Raw genomic sequence first — 17,307 nt, forward strand, 5'->3', positions numbered from 1 at the left:
CCGGATGTCTGCTTTGGGATCCACGGGAACAGCAGTCTGAGCTCCTCATCCTGGGATCAGGCCCTGAGTGGTGCTGGGACTAGTTTCAGGACTTAGCAGGAGCCAGTCGCGTCCCCACCATGGAGCCTGCCAGGAGCTGCTCCAGGTGCTCCATCCTCCTCCCCAAATGACTAACTTTCTTCACTTTTCTGCTCCCCAGTTTTCCCATTAATTTAATGGCCAGAGCTGTCTTTGCCGCTCTTAACTTCTGGAGGTTGAGGACGTGTAAGAGAAAGGAAGATTTGCCCTCGTGCAAACAAAACTAAAGCCTTTTAAGTTATATTAGTAGTAACCCTTCTGCCAGGCAGGGTTTGTGGAGGGGCTACACACTGTCATTTTTTCCTTCTTAAATAGACTATTGGAAAGAGTTATGACAGGGCTTCCCAGGGGGCGCAGTGGTTAAGAATCCGCCTGCCAATGGAGGGAGCATGGGTTCGAGCCCTGGTCCGGGAAGATCCCACATGCCGCAGAGCAACTAAGCCCGTGCACCACAACTACTGAGCCTGCGCTCTAGAGCCCGTGCTCCACAACAAGAGAAGCTACCGCAATGAGAAGCCCACGCACAGCAAAAAAAGAGTGGCCTCCCGCGCTCAGCAACTAGAGAAAACCCGCGTGCAGCAGCGAAGAACCAGTGCAGCCCAAAATTAAATAAGTGAATAAATAAATAAATTTAAAAAAGAAATAGTTATGACAGCTATTATCATAACCTTCTTGCCTGAGCCCTGCCCTCTGGTAAAAAAGATGGACAATGGTCTCTTTTTTAAAAAATTAATTAATTAATTTATATTTTTGGCTGTGTTGGGTCTTCGTTTCTGCGCGAGGGTTTTCTCTAGTTGCGGCGAGCGGGGGTCACTCTTTATCGCGGTGCACGGGCCTCTCACTGTCGTGGCCTCTCTTGTCGCGGAGCACAGGCTCCAGACACGCAGGCTCAGTAGTTGTGGCTCACGGGCCCAGTTGCTCCATGGCATGTGGGATCTTCCCAGACCAGGGCTCGAACCTGTGTTCCCTGCATTGGCAGGCGGATTGTCAACCACTGCGCCACCAGGGAAGCCCGGACAGTGGTCTCTTAACTCCTGAGCGGGTACTAACTGATTTAGTCATAGCAAATGGGAGTCTTTCTTTTGTTTATTAAAGCCTCGGTGGGTTGATTATTGAGGATCAGTATATTATTCACCTGATGTTCATCACGCTACTAAAAATGATGACCAAAAGATTGCCTTAGGTAAGTCACGTTACTGTCGATACTCTGAATGATCCTTTCCTGCCCGGGAAGAAATTCCCCTCATAGCTAAATTCTGACTCTCTTTTAACCCCTTGCGGAGCCCCATCAACTATACTGGACTACCTCTCCCATCATGCAATGGGAAAACGTGCACATCGCCTCTGTGATCCGACGGGAACTTTAACCAATCCGATGACAGGGCTCTCATTCGGCGACCTTTTGATTCTGGGTAGAGGCGGGACTCTCAGTTGCTAGGTTCGTACGCTTTCCGGAAGTGGTTATTGACCGCTGCAGGGCAACACCCCGGCGTCCCTGGAAGCTGGGAGCCCGGGTGGTGCTGGGGAAGCTGCGCAGAGCCGCGAGCTAGCGCCCAGAGCCTCCTGGGGTGGGGGACAGGTGAGAACCCCCTGGAGGGAGGGTTGGGTGGCTGGGAAGGGAGGGAAGCGGGAAAGTCGAGGCACACTCGTGTGCCGCCGAGCGGGATGTGCATGAGTGTGGGCGGGAACTGAAGGAAGAAGTGAAGATGGAGCGGCCAGATCAGTGCGCCTCTATCCAAAATCTGAGTGGCGGAAAGGCCTGGGCTGGAGTGCTGGCGGGGCAGTGAGAGCGGGCACTGGGCCACGAGTGTGAGCTGGCAGGGGCGCTCGTTTATTTGTCCTGTTCGGACTTAGTGTGTAAGGCCGGCCTTCTGAACCCTGCTTGAACATTTCTCTTGTGGGGAAGCTTCCCCCCATGTCCGAATCGGGGCTGGCCCAACCTTTTGCTGTCTTTTGGCCAGCTGCGGAAGTTAGTAAGTTTTTTGTTTTCATTTTTTCCTTTCCTTGCATTGATTCAAAAATCTACCTTCTCCTTGTGGAACCGCGCTCCTCACTTGCCTTCCACGACTCCTCTCTCTCTGGGGTTTCCTAACCCAGCCCCCTTCATCAGCCTTTGCAAGCCCTTACTTTCTGTTCACTACACTCCATCTCTGAGCGACTTCACCCAGAGTTTCAGTTACCATCTATTTAACGGTTACTCCCCAAACTGTGGCTCCCGCCAGATCTCTTTTCTTGAGTCTTGAGCTCCAACTTGCTTACCGATCATCCCAACTGAATGTCGCCCCATCCTTCCTGGTCCCCCAGATCTGTTCCTCCTTTGTAGTTCCTGTCTCAGTGAAGGACTTCACCCACTCACTCCATCAGCCATGTCTGCACTTGGAATTCATTCATCTATTATAATATATGCAGCAACGTTTGTTGGCCATTCCCTATATCTAGGCAGTATGCTAGGTGGGGCTATCGGGCAAGGCATAGAAGTGAACTGATCATCACAATACACTGCTTTAAGTGCTCTGATTGTCCTCCTGCCTCTCCCTTACTTGCTGCAGATATCAAGTACTGTTCTTTTGCCTCATAATACACCTAGAATCTGGCCCTTCCTTTCCATTCTCTCAGCCACTGACTTAGTTCATAATTTCTTGCTTTTTTTTTTTTTTTTTTTTGGGGGGGCCACCATGGGGATCTTAGTTCCCCAACCAGGGATCGAACCAGTGCCCACTTCATTGGAAGCACAGAGTCTTAACCACTGGACCGCCAGGGAAGTCTCTAGTTCATAATTTCTTGCTTGTGTTTTCAGGATACCTTTCTAAGTGGTCCCTCCGCGTCTTTTCTTGCCCTCCTCCAATTAGTTCTCACACAGCTGTCAGAATCGTTTCTAAACTACAGGTCTGATCAGGCCAGACTCCTTTGTGAAATCTTGTGATGGTTCCTCATCGTGTCAGGATACAGCCTCATCCTCCCAAGCCTTTTATCATGTGCTCCTTGCCTTCCATGGTAGATCTCTCTCTTGCCATTGTCTCTTGTGCGCTGGTCACGTCAGAGTGGTTAAGAACTCAGGGCTTTGGAGTCAGATAGATGTGGGTGCATGCATGTTCTGCTGTGCCATTTACTAGCTGTGAAACCTTGGGCAAGCTTAAAAAACTTTTTGAAAACTTGCTGAGCCTCAGTTTTCTCTTTTGAAAAATGGGGATCATAATTTCTACTTAGCAGAGAGGATGAGGTGTGATGATGTATATATAGCATTAGTACAGTTCTTGGAACATAGGAAGTGTTCAGTGAATATAAGCTTTTGTTGTCATCATTAATTCTCTGCACCTGCCGTATACTCTCTTCTGCCTCTTTGCCTTTGTGTAAGCTGTGTCTTCTGCCTTATCCTGGTGAGCTCCTGCTTATCCTTCAAGAACCGTCTCCATGGTCCTCTACTCTGCAGTGCTTTTCCTGATCTTCCAAAGTAGGGTTAATTGCCCTCGCCTTTGTGTCCTGTCGTATTTTCTGATACTTCCCTTAATGCATTTAACACACTATATAATCATGTATTTACATATTTGGCTTCACAACTAGGTTGAGCTGGAGCGTTATCAGGTTTGTGGCCGTGACAGCACAGTGCCTGACCCATGGTAGGTGTTCAGTAAATGGTTATTGGATGTCGGAATGGCCTTAGCTTATATTCCCTGGTACTAGCTTTGTCCTCTAGAACAATGTAGACTAAGCCCTTTAAATAAGTGAATGGTAATAATAACAACTAACATTTATTGAGGTCTTACTATGTTTTGAGTATTTTACATGTATTGAGTCATTTAATCCTCACAACCCTTTTAGATAGACATTGTTATTATCCCCATTTTATAGATGAGGAAACTGAGGCAACTTGCCCCGCTGGTAAGTGGCAGAGCTGGGATTCAAAGCCAAGAATGTTCCCAAACCTGTGCTCATGACCACTGCATAATCAACTCTAATGTCTTCCACGTTCTCCTCAATGCCTTCTCCAGTAAATCTTTTCTGGTGGTGAACTTTCTTTATAATTGTTCAGGCAGGGTGGAAGAAATAAATATTCAGGGAACCCTAAGTATGCATATACGTGTGTATGCTCTGTGAGTACGCAGGTGTGCAAAAGTTTTTGGCTATGCCTGTCAAATTAGACCACATTCACAGTAAGGTAACCATAATGTCGAGAGACTGGGAACCAGTGGCATGTATTGAAGGGAAGGGAGCTGGGAAAACCCAGCTTGGAGTAGTGGTGCCTTGGGTGCCCTTCGTGGGTCCAGAGGGTGGAAGAGGGCAAATGGGAGGAAGTTTCTTAGACATAGATTTTTGGCTTACTAAGAGAAAGACCTTTTCATAGTTAAGGATGATCTAACTGTGGAATTGGCAGTAGCATCAGTAATATTGCTAAATTTATTTAACATGTTTTGTGTACCAGGGACTGTGCTAGGCACTGTACAGGTATATATTATCTCATTTCATCTTCAAACAACCTTTTGATGTAGATTATCACGATTGTTTGAATTACGTACATGAGGATATTGAGGCTTAGAGAGGTGAAGTACCTTGCCTAAGTTCACACAGCTGGTAAATGAGAAAGATGGGATTTAATTCAGGTGTTTCTGGCCCCCAAACTGGTGCTTCAGCCACTATGCTCTCTGGCACTTAAAGCATAGAGAGGAAAGATTCGGCAAGGGAAGGGAAGTTGGACCAGGGCTCTTATGGGCTTTTTTTGCTTTTGAGATTCTTTGGTTGTATATTAGTGGTTCAGAGCAGTGACCAAGCTCCTACGTTTACTTAGCTTATTTTAGGCTTGGTTGGTAAATGCAGAAGGAGGCAGAGGCATGACCCTCAGAAGCCTGTGGCTTAACAGGAGAGGTGGAACACACTCCCATAAAAAAGGTAATGCAGAGAAAAATAGGCCTATGAACAAAGGAAAACTGTGTCCTTTGTGCTGAGGTAGTTCTAAGTAGACAGGAGAGGCCGGGGTTGGCCAGGGAGGGCTTCCTGGAGAAGGTGTATGAGCCTTTCCTTTTTTGCTAGATTCTGGGATTGGCAGGAGATGGATGAGGACAGTTAGGGGATCCTTCCCCACAACTCCGTGGCTCACAGTGAGGGTCAGGCCTGGTGGCATGCACATCTCATCAGGTTTCATCTGATCTGTCGGTAAGTGCTGCATGGCGTACCACGTTGACGGTTTTGAAGCCACATCTAGGGTGCCAAGATTGACAGTGATGTCCCTCACGGTCTCAGGCCTAGAGGGAAATGTTAGGACGTGTGCCGTGTGTTTCCTGAAGCTGATCTCAGGGCTGCTTTCTTAGATGTCTCATCTTACCCCCGCTCACCCAGGTTATCATCACCTCTCATCTAGATTGGCTTGTGGTTTCCTACCTAATCTCTCTGCAGCCACTCTGATTTTCTTCTTTTCCAATCTGGCCTCCATTCCTGTCTGTATTTCCAGTGGCTGCCTGAGTAGTCTTTCAAAATATGTATCTGGAAAAACCCTTTCCTGATTTCCAGCTCTCTTATTATAAAAGCCAAGTTCTCCACATGGCCTGGCTTCCACCCACCTGCCCAGCATCATCTCCAACTATGCTTCTTCTTGCTTAGTGTTCTTTCCTGTTGAAGGGCCTTTGCACGTGCTGCTGCTTTTGTTAGAACATCTTTTCCTCCTCTTTTTGTCTGGTGAATACCTCCTCATTCTTCACTTCTCAGCACAGGCTTCATCTAAGTCAGGCTCTTTTCCTTCAGAGCTCTTACCTCATTTAAAATTATACACTTCTCTGTGACTGATTGGTTTATCTCCCTCCCTCACTAGACTAGCTCCTGGGGAGTAGCAGCTGAATCTGTTTTTAATCACCATTGTGTCTCTAGCGCCCAGCAGCAAATAAATACTTCTCGAATGAGTAAATGATCTCTAGTAGCCATTGAACAAATGTGGTTTCTCTTCCACCACCTTCCTTATTCCTGCAATTCCTGCCCCTTTGGCCCTGTCCTTGCCTATATCTTTCCTGAAGCCAGGCAAGGCAAGGAAAGAAGGTAGACTATAGCCTACCCGTATTTTAATTTTTTTCTGGCAGAAGATTTGTTTGACATTTGAGTAATCCAGGAATTTAGATTTTCCACATTCTTCCTGACCTTTAAATAGTTAAACATAGATGGTTTAGTAAATAGCTAATTAGGCATTTTGCCGGGAGGACAGAGATTTTACCTGCCCCCTGCTTTCTGGAGATGGGATGTATCTAGGGATAGGTAACATTTTTCAAATGCAGAATTTCTCAAATTCTCTGAGATGGTTGGTACAATGCGTTGTATAGATCACTGCCTGTTGATTTGAATAACGTACAGCCTGATGTTCAGGCTTCCTGTGCTTCCTGCGCTTCCTACCTCCCCAGAGATCCTTTCCCTTTTTCTTTCCCTCTTCTCCCTAACTCAGAGGATTAAAGATTCCGAGGGCTCCTTAAACCTCCAGGCTGTGGGCCACATCTCCTGCGCTGGTTCTTGGTCCTTTTCTGCTCTGCTTTTTCCGCGTCTGGCCCTACTCATCTCTGACTGTATATGTGGAGGCTCAAGCATTATGTCCGCAGGTGTTATAGGTTCTTAGGGGATGGAGAAGATTCCCACTTAGGCTTAAGTACTGCAGGGAAGAATGCTTCTTTAGCCTTTCTTCCTGAGGCACAAAGTTGCTGCCTGGAGGTGTCGTGGTGGGAATAAGAGAGTGCAGAGCCTGGCTCCCTTGGGTCCAGTGACTGACAAAGGAAACCATCTTTTGTGAGCCCTAAGGCAAGACACCCCCCTTGCCCATCTGTCAGCTGCCAGAGTGCAGAGAGGGCCACGGGAATGGCCCCTCAGAGATCCTTTGTGTTTATCAGGGGCCCCTCTCCAGGGATCTTGGGACAGATTCAGAGTCACCAGATCTTGCTGTTTTCTGAGCACTCATTACAGGCTGCCTCCCAACCTTCTTTTTGACGATGAGGTCTTTTTTTTTTTTTGGCTTGCCCCAAGGCATGTGGGATCTTAGTTCCCGGAGTAGGGATCGAACCGTGCCCCCCGTATTGGAAGTGTGAAGTCTTAACCACTGGACCGCCAGGGAAGTCCCGATGATGAGGTCTTTCTGCTCACTTCCTCTGCTATCTATGAGGGCTGTGTCATGCTTGCTGCCCCGGGTGGAACTGTGACAGTGTCTGAAGAGGTGGCTACAGGAGAGGTCAGGACCTGCTCCTCCAGGCTCCCTTCGGTCACACCGGTGTGGCTGCCACTGCCCGGTTAGGGAGGCATTCTGAAGGGCTGTCCGTGGCAGCCACTTTACAGGGTGACTTGTCCCTGTGTCATTGGGCTTCATCGTGGGAGCTGCTGTAGGGGAGGGGTGCTGTGACCTGGGGTCCTGAGGTCGTTGTAGGAGTAGGGGTGTGAAGGAAGGAGCAATTCTAGAACCGCGCCAGCTTGTCAGTTGAAGAAGGTGGCACCGCCCCGTCCCTGGAGCTAGGAATCTTGGATTCAGGTTGGATTCCTTTCCAGTCTTCTGCCCACCGCCCCCCCACGCCCCCCCCCACCCTGGTCCTATTAAACCTAACATCACAGCATCCCTTGTGTCTGTCCCTTCTTCTCCATTCCCACTGCTTCTGCCCTAGTTTAAGCCCTCATCATCTTTCCCTGGGACTGGAGCCTCCTCAGTGGTTTTCCTGATGCCAGTCTCTCATTTCTCCGATCCAGCCAGGCCACTCCTGCCAAAGTTCTCATCCTAAAAAAAGGCCACTCTGTGTCACTATCTTCCACCAAAGCCCGCAGTGGCTCCTCTCTGCTGCAGGGCAGAGTTGAGGCCCTTCAGCATCATCCACTGAGATCACCATGACCAGACCCAGGCCTGGCTTCCACCCCGGCCCCTGCCATGCACGCTGGCATCGGCTCCCCAGACCACCTTGCCTGACATGCTGTTCCCTCTGCCTGGGATTCCTCTCTCCGCTGTCAGAACTCTTGTCAGCCTTCAGTACCCAGCTCCTTGACAAAGCCTTCCTTCATCCCCGCAGTGGGAGTATGTTACTTCTGTGTTAGTACTCCCAGAGCAGGATGTGTTTTTTCCCTTCCGCCTTCTACTACTGTTGAAGCTGTGTACGCTGCCTTGCTAGACTGTAAGCTCCCTGAGGGCATTGTTCAAGGTAAACAGGGACATGCAAACAGGGCTATGTGTTGGGACAGCGTGACTGCACCTGGGGTACATTGGTATATGGGGGTGTGTGTGCTGCTAGTTATTTTGGTGTCTCCCTAGGGTTTTCCAGCAGGGGTCCTAGACTGTTAGTTCTTACTCCTATTTGGTGGGGGTAGTGTATGAAGTCAAACCCTTGAGACAACTGGATTTCCACATTGTTTATGGTCCACAAGAGTATTCAGCAGGGCTTTGGGGGGAGATGTGTCTAAGAACTTTCCAGGGTGCAGAGGCTATAAGGCCTGAGTTCTGAGCCATTGGTCCCACCCTCCACTCTCCCTGGCTCAGTTGGCCTGCAGGGGCTGGTCTGGCCCAGGTACTCCATGACCCAGCTCCACCTTTTCCCCTTCTAAGCTGGGGCACTGATTTTCTCTTTGGGTGGGTGGGGTCTCTGGGATCTAGGCGTTCGAGCCCAAACCAATCATGGCCGGAAGACCCATCCGCATAGGAGACCAGCTGGTTCTGGAGGAAGATTATGATGAGACCTACATCCCCAGTGAGCAAGGTAAGAGGCCTGGGTGTACTGTAATAGTTCTTTTAGGACAGTTATTATGATTTATTTTTGTTCTTCTAATGCAAAGTATGGTACATGCACAGAGTTGCTCAGTGTATTTGGGTTAGATCAGGGGTTGGCAAACTGTAGCCCACAGGCCTAACTTGGCCTGTTGCTTGCTTTTGTAGCTAAAGTTTTATTAGATAACAGCCATGCTTATTTATGTCTTGTTTATGGCTTCTTTCATGCTATAGGAGCAGTAGTATTGAGGAGTTGTGACAGAGACTATACAACCCACAAAACCTAAAATATTTACCATCTGGCCCTTTACAGAAAAAGTTTGGTGACCTTGGGTCAGATCAGTGATTAACTTTAAATGAAAATATAGTAGAGGATATCATGAAATACAGTATATCCTGAGGCCAGGGGAAACCCAATTTCTTAAGAACAAACTAAAGCTGTGTGTTTTTTTTTTAAAAAACAACAATAATAACATTATTAATAACAATAATAACAAAATTTATTGAGTGCTACTGTGTGCCAGTCTCTCTACTAAGAACTTTTCATGTATTTCCTTTTCAACCCTCACAGCAACTCTGTGAGTTAGATACTATTATTATCCCCATTGTACAGATGAGGAAACCAAGGCACAGAAAGGTTAAGTAACTTCCCTGTAGTCACACAGTTTACTAATCAGGGCAGCTAGAATCCACACCTAGGTATTCTAGCTCCAGGGCCTACACTTTGAAGCACCGTACTATTTTGGGGCGGTGAAGATTTCTTTGAATTTCTCATGAGTTGTGGACCTGGATGCACAAATTTTGCTTATAGTTCAGATGGTTTGCGAGCCAGTTTTGGGGAAGAACTCTTGCGTCTGTAGGAGTCCGTGGATCCCACATTAGGGTAGGATAGGATTTGTTATAGCATAGGATTTTTGTTTGTTTGCCGTGTAGAAATTTTTAATCTCTGTGTTAAATTTATCAGTCTGTTCTCATATGGCCCCTGAATTTTGTATCATAGTTAGAAGAGCTTCCCTGCTCTCATGTTGTCCTCAGGTTTGTCCCCACACTGTTCGTGGCATAGCTCACCTTTCACCCACTGGTTGAGTGCCGCCTATGTGTTTTGGGGTCTACTTTTTCTTCTGTTCCATGGGGCTGTCTGTTCATACGCCAGAACTGTGCTCTTAACTACTGAGGCTCAGTAATAAATTCTAGTATCTAGTAAGGCTGAAATACCCTCATTCCTCTTCTTTTTTCAAAGTTTTCTTGGTTATCTTATCTGCTTTATCTCCCCATGAACTTTAGAATTACCCTTTTTCTGGGGAGGGCTGTGTATTGGGGAACTGTTGGTATTTTAGAGAAAATTGTGTCAGATTTATGAATGAGCCTGGGGAGGATTGACATCTCTATGCAGTTAAGTTATGCATCCAGGTCAACCTGGAGGCTCCTATCAAAGAACATCTATTCCTTTCCGTTTGTGTCTTTTTTATGTTCTTCAGGGGTGACTTAAAAGTTTTCTTCATTTTGGTTTTGCACATTTCTTGCTCAGTTTATTTCTTAAAGATTTTATTCTTTTTGGTTTGCTATTATAAACGGGGTCTAACTTTTTCTAAGGCTATTTATAAAAAACTCTCTTCCGCTCGGTCATGCGTAGACATCCTAAGCTCGAGCCCCCATTTTCTCTTCCTGGACTTGCAGCAGCTTCCTAATCAGCCTCCTGCTTCTACTCTTGCCCTTCTCCAGTCTGTGCTCCACTTAGCACCAGAGTGATCTTATAGTGTACAGCAGATCATATCAGGGCTCTGCTTTTCATAATCTTCCATATAATCTTCCATTATGCTCAGCAAAACGCCCTTAGTGGGATGTGCAGGGCTGTGCATGACCCGGCCCTGCCACCCAGCCAGGCTCACCCAGTGCCCCTCTCTCCCCCGCTCTGCTAGTCACATGGCCTTTCTGACGGTCCCCAGACAGGCCAGGCTGCCACATGTCACAGGTCCTTTGAACCTGCTCTTCTGCCTGAGTCCTCTTTCCTCGGTGCTCTGCATAGCTGGCTCCTTTGTTTCCTACAGGATTTCGTTAAGTGTCCCTTTCTGAGAGGTTCTCTGACCACCCTTTGTAAAAGACTGCCCGTCCACCTTGACAAACTCTGTCTCATACCTCACTCACTTCCTTCATTACATTTATCAGAAGCCTTAATTCCTTGCATATTTATCTGTTGATGTCATTACTGGCTGTTTCTTCTACCAGCATGTAAGCTCCATAAGGACAGAGGGCGTTTCTCTCTTAGTCAGGGCACATGGTGACCGGCACATAGGGGGCACTCAAAAAATACGTGTGAAATTAATGAACACATTAGTCCTTGGCCAACCAAATTTTGCCTTTCCTAGTCCTCAGGTATGTCATCTTCCAAAGTCCTCCACTGAGATGACCCATAAAGGATATGGTAAAGGGTAGAGGTGAACAGCCAGGTGAAGAGATACATAGGGCAAGGTCCGAGAGGGTCCCAAGTGCAGGAGCTTCTGTGCCAGTGGAGCTGGGATGTGCCCCCCTCCTTGCACGTGGAAGTGCCAGAAGCTCTCTGAACCCCAGAGTTTAGGGATTTTTATGGAGGCTTCGTCATGTATGTATGATCGCTTATTAACTCATTTTCCAGCCCCTCTCCAGAGAATGAGGGGAGAAGCTGAAAGTTCCAAGCTTCTAATCACGGCTTGGTCTTTCTGGTGGCCAGGCCCCATCCAGGAGCGTGGCCAGGCCCCATCCAGGAGCCCACCCAGAGTCGCCTCATTGGGACACAAGACTCTCCTATCACTCAGGAAATTCCAAGGGCTTTAGGAACTCTGTGTCAGGAACTGGGACCAAAGACCAAACATTAATAGGAACGGGGGCAGAGCCAATATATAGCTCTCTTATTATCTCCCAAGACTGACTGATTCTTCCTTCTTTGTATCCACCCTCCTCCCACCCCCACCTCTCTTACCTTCCCACCCTCCTACCCCTCCTTGCAGAAATTCTTGAATTTGCCAGAGAGATTGGTATTGATCCTATAGAAGAACCAGAGCTGTTGTGGCTGGCACGGGAGGGCATTGTGGCCCCACTGCCTGTGGAGTGGAAACCATGGTGAGTCGGCACGGGCGCCGCCTTCTGGTTTGGCCTTTGAGGCGGAGGGGGCCTGACACCGGAGATAGCTTTAACTGGCCACCTTTCGAAGCCTGTCCTGCAATGGGCCATCCCTCTGCTGGGCCGCCTGGTGCTTTGGGCCTGAGCCCAGGCCGCCTTGATGGTCCCTGGAGGGGTTCAGCAGGGATACCCAGGGTCCCAGGATCTAAGCTGCCGCCCTGCGTCAGCATCCGTTTTGGACACACGGAGGAGGTGTCATTGTTATCCTTTGCAGACTGAGATGGAGAGTGACAATACTGGGACCTCCACAGTGTGTCCAGAGTGGACGCTGGTGCTGGAGAGGTTTGCGTGAGGCTACACAGACTGGCAGCCGTTTCTGTCTCCTTTCACAGCCCAGCCCTGAATTTGTGTGACTTGTGCATGAATGGGCTCCTATTTCCAGTTTTAGTTTGCGCTCTTTGAACTGTGAGAGCAGACACCCGCTCAGCTTATCTCAGGGGATCAGAGGTTGATGGTGAGGAAACAGACTGGTCGAGGCGGGGCGGCCGCCGCCTCCCCCCGACCCTCCCCATGCCAGGACTCCCACTCCTGGGGGCGCTGCTCTGTTGTCACCACCTGCACGGAGCTCTCTCCACGTGGCCTCCTTACGGTCGGTGCCCCGAGTTTACTTCCTACCGTAGCGTGGGATTTCCTGTTTCTCCCAAACTAGCCCCCAGATATCTTGGGGCGGAGGATCGTCTTTTCTGCTGGGATTGTGCAATTTTGTGTACAAGGTATAATTATCCTGTTCTTCCCTGAACCACTTAATGCGTTGGCCATACTTCAAAATGACTGCAGTCGTAGCTTTACTTATCCCCGCCGCAGGGTCCTAATCCTTCCAGCTTCTCCTCGCATGACGGGCTCCCTGTTCTCTGGATCTTTTTAGCCGCCTTTCCTTGGACCTTCTCCAGGTCATGACATCTTTCTTCTACTAAAGCCATCAGCACTGCACCCAGTATTCCAGGTGCTGAGGACTCACGGTTGTGTTTATAGGAAAAGTTTGTAGGATAGTGGTTTCTGTTTGGTTTCCAATATCCACCCTGATAGCCACATTTGCCTTATCATTAATCTCTTTATTCTTTTTCTTTATGTTTTTAAATCTGTATATATCTGTGCTGTTCTGCTTTTGGATACACTTTCTAATTAAAGACCACATGAGAAATGTAATCAGAATAGTACCTTAATGTGCACATAATAAATAAATGGCTGCAGTGATGTAAAAAGGAAAAAGGGTGATGGAAGGAAGGAACTGTCATCGGCTGTGGCCCAGCTGTGTGCCAGGGTCATGCCAGCGGCCCTCAGGTACCTGCTGGTGGTAGCTAACGCTGCCTCATCCCATAAGGAGAGCATGAACTATTCCTCACTTTTTAAAGTAAGTCATTGAAAGTTATGTATATGTGTCATCTTTCATCCTTACTCTCAGTCCCATGAGTAATTGCTGTTAGTTGGGGAATTCCTTCGAAGTCTGGATTCTCTCTTCTCTTCCATTAATATGTTTGTCTACCTTTACACCAACACTGTACTGTCTTTTTTATTTTGCAGGTAGAAAAAAATCACAAATTTATTACATACATACATAGACATATATAAAAATACAGGCAGATACTAACAGAGATCTTACAGCTTTGCTTTTATTTTATTTTTTTTTATTTTTATTTTTTTTATTTTTTATTTTTTTTTTCTTTTTGCGGTATGTGGGCCTCTCACTGTTGTGACCTCTCCCGTTGCGGAGCACAGGCTCCGGATGCGCAGGCCCAGCGGCCATGGCTCACGGGCCCAGCCGCTCCGCGGCATATGGGATCCTCCCAGACCGGGGCACGAACCCGTATCCCCTGCATCGGCAGGCGGACTCTTAACCACTTGCGCCACCAGGGAGGCCCATAGCTTTGCTTTTAAATTGTAGCCATGAGACAGGAATGATAATGCAAAACTCACTAGTTTATAAAGAACAGTTGGATACAAATTGTGTTTCTGGTGAATGGTATTAGTTAAGGTGAATTGCTCAGATGGCTTAAACTTTTTACTAATATCTGCGTAAAAGATTTTAAGATTTTTCATAGGCCAAGTTTTTAAAATACGCTTTCCTTTTTCTTCCTACTTCTTTCTTTTTGTCTTTATACTTTTAATTGGTATTTTTTGAATAACATAATTTGTTTTAATGATGTCCAGTTTATCAACTTTTCAAATATGATTAATGCTTTGTGTCCTGTTTAAGAAATGTTTGCCTATTCCAAAGTCATGAAGATATTCTGTGTCTCGTTTTTTTTTCCCCACAACTCACACACACACACTGTATTTTATTTTTACAAGAGATAAATAAACTGACACCAAGCATTGTAAATGGATGACCACAACAAAAGCAACAATGTTGCAATTACCAAACACGAAATACACTCATACTATGTCATAATATTGACATTCAGTCCAGTAATCCTCCACTGTAACAGCTCCTTTACTTTGCAGTGAAAGTTGATTTGTATACTTTTTGCCTCTGAGTCCTTGTGGGATTTTTTTTTTATTCAAACAGAAAGTCACAAAAATTATAATCATCCTCATCAGTTCACTCAGTCCCATGTAATTAATTTTTTTATCTTGATCTTTTGTTAGCACTTTTATGAATTCATCAGTTTTCCATTAGAGTTCTGAAAATGCTTATTCATTCAGTTCAGCAGTATAGTCACTTACCAGAAACCTGTACTTGTCAGAGTGTTTTCCGTGAATTCCTTGAAGATGAAACCCTTTTATAGGAACATTTTTGCGAAAGCATCAGAGTACACCCAGAACTGTCTGTAAATGACAAAAGACTTAAAAATTACCACGGTTAAAGATTTGATGAAAGTTCATAATAATGCAATTGACAAGGAAATTTAGTTACTTCTGAGATATACATTTTAAAGTAATAACTAAAATTATGACTTATAACATTATACCAGAACATATAAGATTTTTAGAAATTTCATATAATGTCTGAAACATTTATATTAACATATTTCCATACAGACAACCCAAAGAAAGTTTAGTTTTAGTTGTTTTTTTGTTTTTTTGTCTCTTTTTTTATAGTGCTGTTTCTTATTAGTCATCAATTTTACACACATCAGTGTGTACATATCAATCCCAGTTGCCCAATTCATCACAACACCATCCCCACCCCCCCGAGGCTTTCCCCCCTTGGTGTCCATACGTTTGTTCTCTACATCTGTGTCTCAACTTCTGCCCTGCAAACCGGTTCATCTGTACCATTTTTCTAGGTTCCACATACATGTGTTAATATACGATATTTGTTTTTCTCTTTCTGACTTACTTCACTCTGTATGACAGTCTCTAGATCCATCCACGTCTCGATAAATGACTCAATTTCGTTCCTTTTTATGGCTGAGTAATATTCCATTGTATATATGTACCACAACTTCTTTATCCATTCGTCTGTCGATGGGCATTTAGGTTGCTTCCATGACCTGACTATTGTAAACAGTGCTGCAATGAACATTGGGGTGCATGTGTCTTTTTGAATTATGGTTTTCTCTGGGTATATGCCCAGTAGTGGGATTGCTGGGTCATATGGTAATTCTATTTTTAGTTTTTTAAGGAACCTCCATACTGTTCTCCATAGTGGCTGTATCAGTTTACATTCCCCTCAACAGTGCAGGAGGGTTCCCTTTTCACCACACCTTCTCCAGCATTTGTTGTCTGTAGATTTTCTGCTGATACCCACTCTAACTGGTGTGAGGTGATACCTCATTGTAGTTTTGATTTGCATTTCTCTAATAATTAATGATGTTGAGCAGCTTTTCATGTGCATCTCGGCCATCTGTATGTCTCCTTTGGAGAAATGTCTATTTAGGTCTTCTGCCCATTTTTGGATTGGGTTGTTCGTTTCTTTAATATTGAGCTGCATGAGCTGTTTATATATTTTGGAGATTAATCCTTTGTCCGTTGATCGTTTGCGAATATTTTCTCCCATTCTGAGGGTTGTCTTTTCATCTTGTTTATGGTTTCCTTTGCTGTGCAAAAGCTTTAGAGTTTCACTAGGTCCCATTTGTTTATTTTTGTTTTTATTTCCATTACTCTAGGAGGTGGATCAAAAAAGATCTTGCTGTGATTTATGTCAAAGAGTGTTTTTCCTGTGTTTTCCTCTAAGAGTTTTATAGTGTCTGGTCTTACATTTAGGTCTGGAATCCATTTTGAGTTTGTTTTTGTGTATGGTGTTGGGAATGTTCTAATTTCATTCTTTTACATGTAGCTGTCCAGTTTTCCCAGCACCACTTATTGAAGAGACTGTCTTTTCTCCATTGTATATCTTTGCCTCCTTTGTCAGAGATTAGTTGACCATAGGTGCATGGGTTTATCTCTGGGCTTTCTATCTTGTTCCATTGATCTATGTTTCTGTTTTTGTGCCAGTACCACATTGTCTTGATTACTGTAGCTTTGTAGTATAGTCTGAAGTCAGGGAGTCTGATTCCTCCAGCTCTGTTTTTTTCCCTGAAGACTGCTTTGGCTCTTTGGGGTCTTTTGTGTCTCCATACAAATTTTGAGATGATTTATTCTAGTTCCATAAAAAATGCCATTGGTAATTTGATAGGGATTGCATTGAATCTGTAGATTGCTTTGGGTAGTAGAGTCATTTTCACATTATTGATTCTTCCAATCCAAGAACATGGTATATCTTCCTATCTGTTGGTATCATCTTTAATTTCTTTCATCAATGTCTTATAGTTTTCTGCATACAGGTCTTTTGTTTCCCTGGGTAGGTTTATTCCTAGGTATTTTATTCTTTTTGTTGCCATGGTAAATGGGAGTGTTTCCATAATTTCTTTTTCAGATTTTTCATCATTAGTGTATAGGAATGCAAGAGGTTCCTGTGCCAATTTTGTATCTTGCAACTTTACCAAATTCATTGAGTAGCTCTAGAGTTTTCTGGTGGTATTTTTAGGATTCTCTATGTATAGTATCATGTCTCTGCAGACAGTGACAGTTTTACTTCTTCTTTTCCAGTCTGTATTCCTTTTATTTCTTTTTCTTCTCTGATTGCCGTGGCTAGGACTTCCAAAACTATGTTGAATAATAGTGGTGAGAGTGGATATCCTTGTCTTGTTCTTCATCTTAGAGGAAATGCTTTCAGTTTTTCACCATTGAGAATGATGTTTGCTGTGGGTTTGTTGTATATGGCCTTTATTATGTTGAGGTATGTTCCCTCTATGCCCACTTTCTGGAGAGTTTTTTTTTATCATAAATGGGTGTTGAATTTTGTCAAAAGCTTTTTCTGCATCTATTGAGATGATCATATGGTTTTTCTTCTTCCATTTGTTAATATGGTGTATCACATTGATTGATTTGCGTATATTGAAGAATCCTTGCATCCCTGGGATAAATCCCACTTGATCATGGTGTATGATCCT

The 17,307-nt window shown here is 45.3% G+C and overlaps 1 protein-coding gene across 8 annotated transcripts in view; it reads left to right on the forward strand.

Moving 5' to 3' along the window:
• Positions 1-1,560: 1,560 nt before the first annotated feature.
• Positions 1,561-17,307, forward strand: part of CEP164 (centrosomal protein 164) — a 72,847-nt gene continuing 57,100 nt past the window's right edge. For 7 of the 8 annotated variants that reach the window (XM_060103200.1, XM_060103203.1, XM_060103204.1 and 4 more), the window contains exons 1-3: positions 1,561-1,657; positions 8,666-8,768; positions 11,761-11,872. In XM_060103200.1, the coding sequence (XP_059959183.1) occupies positions 8,687-8,768; positions 11,761-11,872 (194 nt within the window). In that variant the 5' untranslated portion in view covers positions 1,561-1,657; positions 8,666-8,686. Of the gene's footprint in view, positions 1,658-5,103; positions 5,227-8,665; positions 8,769-11,760; positions 11,873-17,307 lie in introns of all 8 variants that reach the window. The other variant, XM_060103201.1, reaches the window with a different exon arrangement.

Source organism: Mesoplodon densirostris, chromosome 7 (genome assembly GCF_025265405.1).
Source record: "Mesoplodon densirostris isolate mMesDen1 chromosome 7, mMesDen1 primary haplotype, whole genome shotgun sequence".
In the NCBI taxonomy this organism is placed as follows: Eukaryota; Metazoa; Chordata; class Mammalia; order Artiodactyla; family Ziphiidae; genus Mesoplodon; species Mesoplodon densirostris.